The sequence below is a fragment of the Pseudocercospora fijiensis genome (assembly GCF_000340215.1).
Source record: "Pseudocercospora fijiensis CIRAD86 unplaced genomic scaffold MYCFIscaffold_1, whole genome shotgun sequence".
Lineage (NCBI taxonomy): Eukaryota > Fungi > Ascomycota > Dothideomycetes > Mycosphaerellales > Mycosphaerellaceae > Pseudocercospora > Pseudocercospora fijiensis.
The window spans coordinates 5922681-5936353 of NW_006921532.1; the positions used below are offsets into that span (position 1 = coordinate 5922681).

The following is a 13673-nucleotide window of genomic DNA, read 5'->3' on the forward strand; positions in this document are numbered from 1 at the left end:
TCTTCTCTCTTTTGGATCCAGCTCGAGGCGGGTGCACTTTTATAGCGGTAACTATCCGAGATATCTATAGCAAATAGTACTATCCAGAACGCTTATAGTAAGTCTAATCTAAAACGCTTATAGAAAGTCTTATCTTAAATATATAAAGCAAGTCTAAGTGTAATCCGGAACTGGATACTTATATTAAGTACTATCCGGATTCCGGAAGGCTTATAGCGAGTAGTACTGTCCGGAACGCTTATAGTAAATACTATCTAAGGTGCCTATAGTAAATAGTATTCGAACTGTTTATAGCGATTACCCTATAAAACGCCTATAGCGAGTACTCTATAGAATATCTATAGCGTACTGCTGTCTACAACGCCTATACTAAGTTTTATTTAGAACGCGCTATATAGTAATTCTAATCTAAAACGCTTATAGAAACTCTTATCCGGAATATATAAAGTAAGTCTAAGTCTAATCCGAAACTAAATGCTTTTATTAAGCACTATCCGGAAGGCTTATAGCGAGTAGTACTATCCGGAACGCTTATAGTAAATACTATCTAAAACGCCTATAGTTAAATAGTATTCGCACTATTTATAGCAAGTACCTTATATAACGCCTCCTACGAGTACCCTATTAAACGCCTATAGCGAGTACCCTATAGAATATCTATAGCGAGTAGTACTATCCGGAACGCTTATAGTAAATACTATCGAAAACGCCTATATTCGAACTACCTATAGCGAGTAACCTATATAACCTCTACTACGAGTATCTTATAAAACGCCTATAGTAAGCACTCTATAGAATATCTATAGCGAGTAGTACTATCCGGAACGTATAGGACCCTATAAAACGCCTATAGCGTACTACTATTTATAGCCTATACTAATTTTTATTTAGAACGCGCTATATAGTAATTCTAATCCGAAACGCTTATACTAAGTCTTATCCGAAACGCGTATAGTAAGTCTAATTCGGAACGCTAATAGTAAGTACTATTAAGAACGCTTATAGCAAGTATGTACTAAGTCTTATCCGGAACGCGTATAGTAAGTCTAACTCGGAACGCTAATAGTAAGTACTATTAAGAACGCTTATAGCAAGTAGTACTATCTAAAATACTAATAGTAAGCACTATTTAGAATACTTACAGCAAGTTATATCCGAAACGCTTATAGTAAATACTACTAAAAACGCTTATAGCGAGTAGCAATATTTGAAACGCTTATAGCGGTAACTATCCGAGGTATCTATAGCAAATAGTACTATCCGGAACGCTTATAGTAAACACTATCTAAAACGCCTATATTCGAACTACTTATAGCGAGTACCCTATATAACGCCTACTACGAGTACCTTATAAAACGCCTATAGCGAGTACTCTATAGAATACCTATAGCGAGCAGTACTACCCGGAACGCGTAGGATAAGCCTTATTTTAAACGCTTAGTATAGTTAGTCCTATATAAACCGGAACGTATATAGCAAGTCTTATCCGAAACTAAATACCTATATTAAGTACTATCCGGAAGGCTTATAGCGAGTAGTACTATCCGGAACGCTTATAGTAAATACTATCTAAAACGCCTATAGTAAATAGTATTCGAACTACCTATAGCGAGTACCCTATATAACGCCTACTACGAGTATCCTATAGGACGCCTATAGCGAGTACTCTATAGAATATCTATAATACTAAGAATAAGTCTAATTTAGAACGCTTATAATACTAAGTACTATTCGGAACGTATATAGTAAGTCTAATCCGGAGCGCTAATAGTTAGTACTACTATCTATAACGCTTATACTAAGTTTTATTTAAAACGCGCTGTATAGTAATTCTAATCTAAACGCTTATACTAAGTCTTATCCGGAACGCGTATAGTAAGTCTAACTCGGAACGCTAATAGTAAGTACTATTAAGAACGCTTATAGTAAGTAGTACTATCTAAAATACCTATAATAAGTACTATTTAGAACACTTATAGTAAGCTATATCCAATACGCTTAGCCTTTCGAGTATACCGCCTCGAGTAAATATCCCCGGATTAGGCGTAAACGACTATATAGCCTCGAGTAAATACTACCGGATCGGGCGTAAAAGATATATATAGTATCGGAAATACTACTATTATAGCGGCGAAGCCTTACGATACATACTACGACTACTATGTCCTCCGAACCGGTCGCGAACTAAGGAGTTTTAACGTTCCTCGGATATAGCTAATTAGAGGCGGCTTTTAGATCGTTTTAAGCCGTACTAAGCCTAAAGTAGACCTACGGTTTGTTAAGTTATTATTATATTAGAGATAGCGTAACCGCGTAATACCGCCGCAAGCAAATACCGCCGGATTAGGCCTAAAAGTTAGATATACCCTTCCGGAATACTACTATCGCGGCGGCAACGCGTTATAATATAGACTCCGCGCAATACCGCCGCGAGCAAACACTGCCGGATAAGGTGTATACGACGAAGACGCCCTTTTCGAGACTACTATCGAAGTTATAGCTCGTCGCGGTATATACTGCGACGTCTACGCCCTTCCGGATCGTAGAGGTATTAACGTTCCTCGCGTCTACTAATTAGAGGCCGCGGTTGGCCCATTTTAAGCCGCACTAAGCCTAAAGGGGCCCCAACTTTTGTTGAGTTGTTATATTTTAGATAATACTAAAAAGTAATATTAATCCGGAACGCGTTATAGATATTAGAAAGCACTATTTAGAAACGCTTATAGCGAGCACTATTAGGAACGCTTATAGCAAGATAGTCTTAAATATCTATAGTAACTACTTCCGGAATATGCCTATAGTAATTACTATCCGGAATACCTATAGCGAGTACTATTCGAAATATCTATAGTAAGTAGTTCTTTCCGAGTTAGAACGCTTATAGTAAGTACTACCTATAAGGCGTATAGTAAGTACTACCTATAAGGCGGATACTAAGTCTAATCTAAAACGCCTATAGTAATTTTAATCTAAAACACTTATAGGGATTCTTATTTAGAACGCTTATAATACTAAGTACTATTCGGAACGCTAATAGTTAGTACTACTATCTATAACGCCTATACTACTACTATCTATAACGCCTATACTAAGTTTTATTTAGAAGGCGCTATATAGTAATTCTAATCCGAAACGCTTATACTAAGTCTTATCCGGAACGCGTACAGTAAGTACCATCCGGAACGCGTATGGTGGGTCTAATTCGGAACGGTAATAGTAAGTACTATTACGAACGCTTATAGTAAGTAGTACTTTCTAAAATACCTATAGTAAGTACTATTTAGAATACTTATAGCAAGTTATATCCGAAACGCTTATAGTAAATACTACTAAAAACGCCTATAGCGAGTAGTAATATTCGAAACGCCTATAGCGGTAACTATCTAAGATATCTATAGCGAGTAGTACTATCCGGAACGCGTAGAACAAGCCTTATTTTAAACGCTTAGAATAGTTAGTTCTATATAAACCGGAACGCGTATAGCAAGTCTAATCCGAAACGCTTATAGGTATTCGAACTGCTTATAGCGAGCGCTAAGTACCCTATATAACGCCTACTACGAGTACCTTATAAAACGCCTATAGCGAGTACTCTATAGAATACCTATAGCGAGTAGTACTATCCGGAACGCGTAGGATAAGCCTTATTTTAAACGCTTAGTATAGTTAGTCCTATATAGGCCGGAACGCGTATAGCAAGTCTAATTTAAAACGCTTATAGAAAGTCTTATCCGGAATATATATAGTAAGTCTAAGTGTAATCCGAAACTAAATACTTATATTAGGTACTACCCGGAAGGCCTAAAGCGAGTAGTACTATCCGGAACGCTTATAGCAAATACTATCTAAAACGCCTATAGCTAAATAGTATTCGAACTATTTATAGCAAGTACCCTATATAACGCCTACTACGAGTGCCCTAAAAAACGCCTATAGCGAGCCGGAATGCGCTAATAGTAATTGCTATCCGGAATACCTATAGCGAGTACTATTCGAAATATCTATAGTAAGTAGTTCTTTCCGAGTCGGAACACTTATAGCAAGTACTGCCTATAAGGCGTATAGTAAGTCTAATTCAAAACGCTTATAGCAACTTTAATCGAAAACAACTATAGGAATTCTAATTTGGAACGCTTATAATACTAAGTACTATTCGGAACGCGTATAGTAAGTCTAATCCGGAGCGCTAACAGTTAGTACTACTATCTATAACGCCTATACTAAGTTTTATTTAGAACGCGCTATATAGTAACTCTAATACGGATCGCCTATACTAAGTCTTATCCGAAACGCGTATAGTAAGTACTATCCGAAACGCGTATAGTAAGTCTAATATAGAACGCTAATAGTAAGTACTACTAAGAACGCCTATAGCAAGTAGTACTTTCTAAGATACCTATAGTAAGTACTATTTAGAATACTTATAGCAAGTTATATCTGAAACGCCTATAGTAAATGCTACTAAAAACGCTTATAGCGAGTAGTATTATTCGAAACGCTTATAGCGGTAACTATCCGAGATATCTATAGCGAGTAGCACTATCCGGAACGCCTATAGCAAATACTATCTAAAACGCCTATAGGCTATAGTAAATAGCATTAGAACTACTTTTAGCGGACACCCTATATAACGCCTACTACGAGTACCTTATAAAACGCCTATAGCGAGCACTCTATAGAACACCTATAGCGAGTAGTACTATACGGAACGCGTAGGAGTCGGTAGGACAAGCCTTATTTTAAACGCTTAGTATAGTTAGTCCTATATAAACCGGAACGCGTATACTAAGTCTAATCTAAAACGCTTATAGAAAGTCTTATCCGGAATGTATAAATTAAGTCTAAGTCTAATCCGAAACTAAATACTTATATTAAGCACTATCCGGAAGGCCTATAGGCTAAGACTATAGCGAGCAGCACTATCCGGAACGCTTATAGTAAGTACTATCTAAAACGCCTATAGTTAAACAGCATTCGAACTATCTATAGCGAGTACCCTATATAACGCCTACTCTAAGTACCCTATAGAACGCCTATAGCGAGTACTCTATAGAACATCTATAGCGAGCAGTACTATCCGGAACGCGTAGAATAAGCTAACTGTTACTAACAACGCCTATAGTAAGGCTAACTTAGAGCACTTATAATAGTAAGTACTATTCGGAACGCGTATAGTAAGTCTAATCCAGAGCGCTAACAGTTAGCACTACTATCTAAAACGCCTATACTAAGTTCTTCTTAGAACGCGCTATATAGCAATTCTAATCCGAAACGCTTATACTAAGTCTTATCCGGAACGCGTAGAGTAAGTACTATCCGGAACGTATATAGCAAGTCTAATTCGGAACGCTAATAGTAAGTACTACTAAGAACGCTTAAAGCAAGTAGTACTATCTAAAATACCTATAGCAAGTGCTATTTAGAATACCTATAGTAAGTCTAATCCAAAACGCCCGAAACGCCTATAGCAAATACTGCTAAAAACGCTTATAGCGAGTAGTAATATTCGAAACGCTTATAGCGATAATTATCCGAGATATCTTTAGCGAGTAGTACTTTCCGGAACGCTTATAGTAGATACTATCTAAAACGCCTATAGTTACTAAATAGTATTCGAACTACTTATAGCGAGTACTTTATATAACGCCTACTGCGAGTACCTTATAAAACGCCTATAGCGAGTACTCTATAGAATATCTATAGCGAGTAGTACTATCCGAAACGCGTAGGCTAAGCCTTTCGAGCATACCGCCTCGAGCAAATACCGCCGGATTAGGTATAAACGACCGATATAGCATCGGAAATAATACTATCGTAGCCTTACGATATATACTACGACTCCTACAATCTCCGAACCGCTTACGAACTATATACTACGACTCCTATAATCTCCGAACCGCTCGTAAACTAAGAAATTTTAAAGTTCCTCGGCTATAGCTAAGTAGAGTCGGCTTTTAGCTTATTTTAAGCCGTAGTAAGCCTAAAGGGGCCGTAAGTACCCTATAAAACGCCTATAGCGAGTACTCTATAGAATACCTATAGCGAGTAGTGCTGTCCGGAACGCGTAGGACAAGCTAACTACTATCTATAACGCCTATAGAAAGTCTAATTTAGAACGTTTATAATAGTAACTTAGTAAGTACTATTCGGAACGCGTATAGCAAGTCTAATCCGGAGCGCTAATAGTTAGTACTACTATCTGTAACGCTTATGCCAAGTTCTATTTAGAACGCGCTATATAGCAATTCTAATCCGAAACGCCTATACTAAGTCTTATCCGAAACGCGTAGAGTAAGTACTATCCGGAACGCGTATAGTAGGTCTAATTTAGAACGGTAATAGTAAGTACTATTACGAACGCTTATAGTAAGTAGTACTTTCTAAAATACCTATAGTAAGTACTATTTAGAATACTTATAGCAAGTTATATCCAAAACGCTTATAGTGAATACTACTAAAAACGCCTATAGCGAGTAGTAATATTCGAAACGCCTATAGCGGTAACTATCTAAGATATCTATAGCGAGTAGTACTATCCGGAACGCGTAGGACAAGCCTTATTTTAAACACTTAGTATAGTTCGTCCTATATAAACCGGAACGCGTATAGCAAGTCTAATAATCTAATCCGAAACGCCTACAGAAAGTCTTGTCCGGAATGCATAAAGTAAGTCTAAGTCTAATCCGAAACTAAATACTTATACGAAGCACTATCCGGAAGGCCTATAGCGAGTAGTACTATCCGGAACGCTTATAGCAAATACTATCTAAAACGCCTATAGTTAAATAGCATTCGAACTATCTATAGCGAGTACCCTGTATAACATTAACGCCTATAGCGAGTACTCTACAGAATATCTATAGCGAGTAGTACTATCCGGAACGCGTAGGATAAGCTAACTATTATCTATAACGCCTATAATAGGTCTAATTTAGAACGCTTATAATACTAAGTACTATTTAGAACGCGTATAGTAAGTCTAATAACTCTAATCCGGAGCGCTAATAGTTAGTACTACTGTCTATAACGCCTATACTAAGTTTCATTTAGAACGCGCTATATAGCAATTCTAATCCGAAACGCTTATACTAAGTCTTATCCGGAACGCGTATAGTAAGTCTAATTCGGAACGCAAATAGCAAGTACTATTAAGAACGCTTGTAGCAAGTAGTACTGTCTAAAATACCTATAGTAAGTGCTATTTAGAATACTTATAGCAAGTCTAATCCGAAACGCTTATAGTAAATACTACTAAAAACGCTTATAGCGAGTAGTAATATTCGAAACGCTTATAGCGGTAACTGTCCGAGATAGCTATAGCGAGTAGTCCTATCCGAAACGCTTATAGCAAATACTATCTAAAACGCCTATAGTTAAATAGGATTCGAACTATTTATAGCGAGTACCTTATCTAACGCCTACTATAAGTACCCTATAAAACGCCTATAGCGAGTAGTACTATCCGGAACGCGTAGGATAAGCCTTTCGAGCCTACCGCTCCGAGCAAATACCGCCGGATTAGGCGCGAACGATACCGCCTCGAGCAAAAAACGCCGCCGGATTAGGCGTAAACGACGGAGACGGCCTCGGAAACACTGCTATCGCGGCGCCGGAGCGTTATAGTCGATCCTGCGACTCCTACGCCTTCCGGACCGCGCGAGAATCGAGAAATTTTGAAGTTCCTCGCCGCCGACTAATCAGAGTCGGCTTTTCGGTCGTTTTGAGCCGCACTAAGCCTAAAGGGGCCCCAACTTTTGTTGAGTTGTCATATTATTGATTTTCCACCCGACAGGGCAGTAGCTAGACAGTCCTTATTTCAAGCTTTTAGCGGTATAGCTACGAAAACTATCGATTTAACTATATTGCGCCCGAAGAACGTGCTCGTCGACTGGTGCAGAAATGGCTGGGGGCTATTTATTAGTACGACCATACAGTCTCTGTCAGGGAAGTGTCAACCCAACGGGGACTAAAGAGAATCGAATCTCATTTGGTAGTGCTGTATCGCTTACTTCCCTTCACTAGAGGCAGTCTCCCACACTCTTGGTCCTCACAGGTACTCATCATCCCACATATTTCCAACATCGTCTACAGCCTGCTTGGCGCTATTAACAATCCTCCTAGTCGCAGACGCCGTGGCTTTAGCAGCAGCTCCAATCCAATCCTTCCCTCCCATTACTCGCGTGGTATGCGAGGTGGTCACTCTCGAAGGCGGTCTTCGCCACTGCCCGTCTGGTCTCGCCGTAGTCCCAAAAATGGCTCTCCAACACCAAACAAAAATATCCCAAACAGGTTTCCAAACGGGTGCCAAAGGTCGTAAAATCAGAGTGGGTATCACAAACGGAAAAAATGTGTCGTAACGATAAGCGAAATAATTCGATGCCATGGACTCCAGCACGAACCAGATCCACCAGATTACGAGGGTCCAGCCGAGCCATGTGAGTTGTAAGCTTTGTTGTTTTGGTCCGGACCACGTGTAGAAATTTTCTCGAAATTCCACCCACAACCCGCGCCACACTGAGGTGTACGAGCCGCCGCAGTGCGCGCAGATTGTGCGACCGTTGTGATCAGTGTATGGCGGTAAAGTGCTTGCCCAAGCCTCGTAGTCGCTGTCGTGCGGGCCAGGGATTCGATCCGGGCCAGGATCGCCTTCCGACGCTGCTTCAATACGGTTTTCGATTCGTCGCAGACCACGATTCGCATCCCTAATAGTTGATCGTGTCGAGCGAAGTCGTTTGTTGAGATTCTCTAGCGCAAGGTCTTCCTGCCTTCGGTCTTTTTCGGCTTGTGTGAGACCTGCGCTGGTTTCATTGCCTCCAGGTGGAGGATTCGACGTTGCATTGGTATCAAAATTCAAAGTAGAATTGGTAGCGTCCGGTGGATGTACTATGTCCTCCAAGGATGCAAGTGTGTTCTCGCCTAGAAGAGGGTCGCCCTTTTCCTTCGCGTCTTGGACTACTGCTTCGAGAGCTGACTTTGGGTGGTTCGGTTCGCTAAATATCCTTCTTGGGTCTTTTGGGGGTTTTTTGAGGTAGGACTTTGCCGGAGTGTCAAGCCCATCGGGTTCGTTATTCTTCTTGGCATGCCCATCGATGCGCACACGCCGAGAGTCTGTTTGGGCTTCTGATGATTTGTCGCCATCGTCTTTGGATGTGTTTGGAAAACTGCCACTGGCTCGACGCTCGTCATCCTTATCTCTGGCAGGGCTCGGTGACATGCTCGATACGCGAGCCAGCTTACGCAGCAGAGCGAGACTATCGTTCCGTCCGTGCTGACTTCTCCGCGCTGGTCTCGATTTCTGTTCTGCTGGCTTCGAGATGTCCACATCATCGGGCTCATTCTCCTTATCGCTGAGGTTGCTTCGTCTTCGTCCCACGATCCTAGCCTGGTCACCAGACGGAGCACTTCCTGGCCTTGAATCCTCTGTGGCCCTTCTAGCAAGAGTCTCCAATGACCTCTTGGTCACCGCTCGTTTCTCGACGACCTCGATCTCCCTCTGCATCAACATATCAATCTTTCGATTCCGATGATTTACTGCAGGTGTCGATACCAGCAAAGATGCATCATTAAACTCGATATCTTCCGAGTCTAGAGCAGGCTGTAATGTGGTATTCATGTGATGTAGCGATGAAGGTGAGGACATTTGCCTTCGCCTGCGCATTGATGGTGGAGTATTTTCAAGTGAAGCCACGACGCCGCCAGGACTCAGCAGAGGATTGTCGTCGCCAGTATACAACGTTCTATGAGGAAAGATGGAATCGTCGTCCGCTCTTAGTGGCTGTATATCCAACTCTTCGTCCGCATCAAGCTTCCTAGGCCAGTCCGTACGTCGCTTAGCTCTTCTTCCCCATTCTCGCGGGACGTTCAAAGGCGGGTCTGATTTGTTGCTTCCAGCGCTCGCGGCTCGCTGATGACCCGATTCTTCTGCAGTACTTGCAATTGTCTCTACAGGTATCGTTGTTCGGGGTCGAGGCTTAGCTCTCCAGAAAGGCCGGTTCTCTTGCCTTGCACGCTGTGCTTCTCGCTGATTCTCGAGAATGCGCCGGCCGAGGTCGTCGGTCTCATTTTCGTTCAATGCACTCAGGTTTGATAGGTCTGAGCCGGAGCCAGAAGCAGATCCCATTGCTGTATCTTCGTCATGCACTCGAACCTTATCCATGGTTCCAGTGTCGCAAGAGGCGCGTGCGGATGCGTGGTGACGTTCCGGGACGCGATTCTGTGTTTTGGGCTGATTTTGCAGCGCAGAAAGGCTGTAGTAAGATGGCAAGCGGGTTCTGAGTGCTCATAGCGTCCAAGATGTCACATGCGATCAGTGCAGGTGAATATTCAGGATGATGAAGGCATCGCTGAGCGGTCATTCACCTCGATCGCGTCTCGCGAAGCTTGATCCCTGCAACGAATCGGCAGCTTGCGAGATCCATGCTTCCGCCAAGCCATATCCGCGCCAGCAGCCAGTGCCAGCCACCCCACATCATCGTCAGGCAATTGCATTGCGTTTATTCAAACAACAATTTCTGGAAGGCTTCAACGACGCTACGACCGAATACATAGCCATACGTGCCTCGTCAAATATTGCGACATCATGGCTCAGATCAACTGGCGAACGATCGATATCGATGCCTTAGACCCCGAATCTTCCGCCAACTTTGACCTCACAACGCTCACTCCAGCAGTGCAGCCTATCTCGACCGCAGACGTGCAGACTTTGGCTGGACAGATACGGCAGCTCCTACGTGGAGGCAACGCTGAAGGAGCTCTAAGAGGAGCTCTGGAGAACCCACCATATGGAGCAGACGAGCAAGGAAAGGTAGGTCTAGGCAGCATTTCCGAAAAGCTGGCAGAGCAAAGAAGCGTATTCTGAGAAAACTTGCAGCAATTACACCTCGCCACAGTCACCGAGATCCTGCAATCAATACGGCAAGCAGAGATGACACCTATGCTCCAGCGAATGTATCAGTCGGAAGGCGGCAGTGAAGCCTGCGACACTCTGATGAAGTACTTGTACAAGGGAATGGCGCAAAATGCACCAGCGACGCACAGCGGAACACCGACGAGGAATATCACACCACAAGCGACCGGCTTTTCACAGATCGGTGGCAGGAACTTTGGTGGAGGAGAGGGCGGAGGACAGGCTATGAGCGTGTTGCTTAGCTGGCATGAGAAGCTTGTGGAGACGGCTGGTCCAGGAAGCATAGTTCGTGTCATGTCTGACAGGAGGACTGTATGAGCAGGAAACACACAACGAAATTGCGAGAAAGGGAAGCGAGTGCGGCCAAAGAGCACTTCCTGCAATGCACCGGTTGTGGCTCAATACCGGTCGCAGCTTTGCCACAGCGCCCGAGAATGCTGTGAAACTGCCCCTCTTACCCTTACTGTCTCTGTCTCCCTCTCTTAAGTGGGTCTAGATTTATGCTTACTCAGCTAGGATTCTACTCTGCATAGGTCAGTGTAGAAGTCATTATGATTGTGATGATGTGATTAGTCAATCACAATCAGTTGTGAGCTACTTCGCGTCTGACGGCATCTCTCCAGTATCTGGCAACAACATGGCTCGAAAAAGTCCGGACCGAAGATCTTATTCTCAACTTCCGACTGCATGTGAGCGGAGAACATCACTCGTGCAATCCTCTCAGATGATCTTGACGGCACTGCAGTCAAGCCAGGATGTAGCCTCGGCCTAGCATCATTGCTGCTACGCTACACAAAGACGAAAATGCATAAATGCGAGATATTTGCCAAGGATAGCATGAGACATGCAGCCACTTGTGCATTTTTGTGCATCTGAGACACTCTGGACACCGATGGCGAATATAGCCATGCTCTCTGCGACGAGCAGCAGCATCATCATCATCATCATCATCATTTCACTACTCTTGTCGGCATGAACCACCATCAACCAAGTCTCCCTCCTCGCAATCCAGCTCGGCTTGCCGGACGAAGTACTATGGCAAATGCTGTGCCAGCTGAAAGCATGATATATGTTGTGTCTTCTACTGATCCACTGATTCGTCAAACGAGCAGGAAAGCCTTGCAGGCTGCCTCACCTTCCGCTCGAGTTCCACGCCCGTCAGCAGCACAGTACGATCATATGGAACGTTGGCAGAAATTGAAAGAGGCTGGTGGATCAGAGCCACCTGGGCACTGGCAAGTGAAGCAGGTACAGCCGCTCACGGCAGCCAAATATCATGGCAGTCCACCCGCGGGCGAAGGGCCATCAAACACTTCGACACCAGCTAGACTCACTGAACATTCACAGTCCGACACGCCACCAAGCCTAACGCGCTCCCGAAGGGATAGTGCGATCACATTCGACCAGTCTGCACTGAATGATACATCCGCTCTCTTCACAGAAGCTACTCGGGTTTCATCACCACAGGATTGCAGACCAATTACATCGACATCATCTGATCATCCAAGATCCATTCATCATCTGACCAAGATGGGGGACCAGGCTATCTGGCGAGACTCTACTGGTGCACTTTTAGCTTGGAGAATACATTTGGCTGAGCAAGACTCCAGAAACGCTAGTATCTCAGAGAGCCATGTCGGAGAGAGCAATAGGCCGGCCGGAAATCCAAGACGAAGCAGCAGTCAGATCATCAAAGACTTTACTCAACGGTCCCTGGAGACTCTGAGGAGGCCAGTGCAGAATAGATTGAGGAGACGCAAGGCTAGCGAAGCGTTGAATGAGCATTAACGAGCACCTGAGCTACGCTCCTGCCTGCCGTTCACTTTACTCGACAGGACGACAATGGCATTAAGGACTCTGAAACGTTATTATGCATTGTTCTAGCTGGGCAGTGCTCGTTAGCATGTCAGAGCGTAGCCGTACATTAGCAGCTCGTTTCATTTCTCGATACCTTACCATCTCATTATCCAGATCCATCAAGCACTCGAGGCGCTCGAACCACAAGTGATTGATATCGAAAAGCAGGCTTCTCATACCCCAAGCTAGGCTGGAATCCTCATTAAAACATTCCTTTCTCGAACAAAATCAGTCCGCTCAGCATGTGTGACGCTCACCAGACATCTCACCACATGTCTCAACCCCGACCCACTCGACCAGTCCCCAACCCGTACACGAACGTCGCTAACTCAGACTCAGAATGGCCAGAGCATATCTTCGACCCAAATGACCGTCGCGTTATCGGGATTCGAAGCCACCTGAATGCAGCTTCAGACCGTGTCGAGATTGGGGTGTACTACACAGCTAAAGACCGACTTGATGCTGCGAGGACAGAGATCGAAACTCGTCGACGAAAGAAATGGAGAGTTAGGCTAGAGAAGATCAGGACTAAGGTCGAAGATTTGAGGCGCGCGTTTCATGCTCGGACTTGGTTGGTATGAATCGATCAGGCTGAAGCATCGAGTGGTAGCTCGAGGGGGGATACGCGCTGGTCGTGATCTTCCAAAATGCCAGTCGGTGTGATCGCAAGAGCTCGGTGAGCTTTCATGGTCAGGGTTTGACTCAGGTAGGGAGCCTTCATCAGTACTCCCGAATTTCAAGCCTTTCGACAATCATTCGTCGTCCAGCATCGGCTGGTAGAATGGCTCATTGATAAGGGTCTGCAGCGAGCGATCGGCCGTGATGTGTAGCTCCGACGTAATGACGTTGGCGACAACATTTTACCGAACTGTGTGACTGTTGGAAGATGGGCGACTGTGAGGATTTTGCT

General features: G+C 43.8%; 2 protein-coding genes across 2 annotated transcripts; one reads left to right on the forward strand and one right to left on the reverse strand.

Annotated features, from left to right (window-relative positions):
* Window positions 1–7966: 7966 nt before the first annotated feature.
* Window positions 7967–10316, reverse strand: MYCFIDRAFT_213326 (uncharacterized protein). The gene has a single exon (XM_007923347.1). It carries the CDS (start codon window positions 10154–10156, stop codon window positions 8048–8050), a length of 2109 nt encoding a protein of 702 aa, XP_007921538.1. The 5' UTR covers window positions 10157–10316; the 3' UTR covers window positions 7967–8047.
* A 228-nt stretch (window positions 10317–10544) lies between these two features.
* Window positions 10545–11284, forward strand: MYCFIDRAFT_84986 (uncharacterized protein). The gene is made up of 2 exons (XM_007922396.1): window positions 10545–10804; window positions 10871–11284. The coding sequence occupies exons 1-2, from the start codon at window positions 10580–10582 to the stop codon at window positions 11222–11224; spliced, it is 579 nt and encodes a 192-aa protein (XP_007920587.1). The 5' UTR covers window positions 10545–10579; the 3' UTR covers window positions 11225–11284.
* Window positions 11285–13673: the final 2389 nt, after the last annotated feature.

Bases quoted from the DNA above. Each gene is read 5' to 3' on its own strand.
- MYCFIDRAFT_213326 (XM_007923347.1), bottom strand. From the start codon at position 10,156: ATGGATAAGGTTCGAGTGCATGACGAAGATACAGCAATGGGATCTGCT.
- MYCFIDRAFT_84986 (XM_007922396.1), top strand. From the start codon at position 10,580: ATGGCTCAGATCAACTGGCGAACGATCGATATCGATGCCTTAGACCCC. The intron at 10,805-10,870 runs GTAGGTCTAGGC...GAAAACTTGCAG, and splicing joins GAGCAGACGAGCAAGGAAAG to CAATTACACCTCGCCACAGT.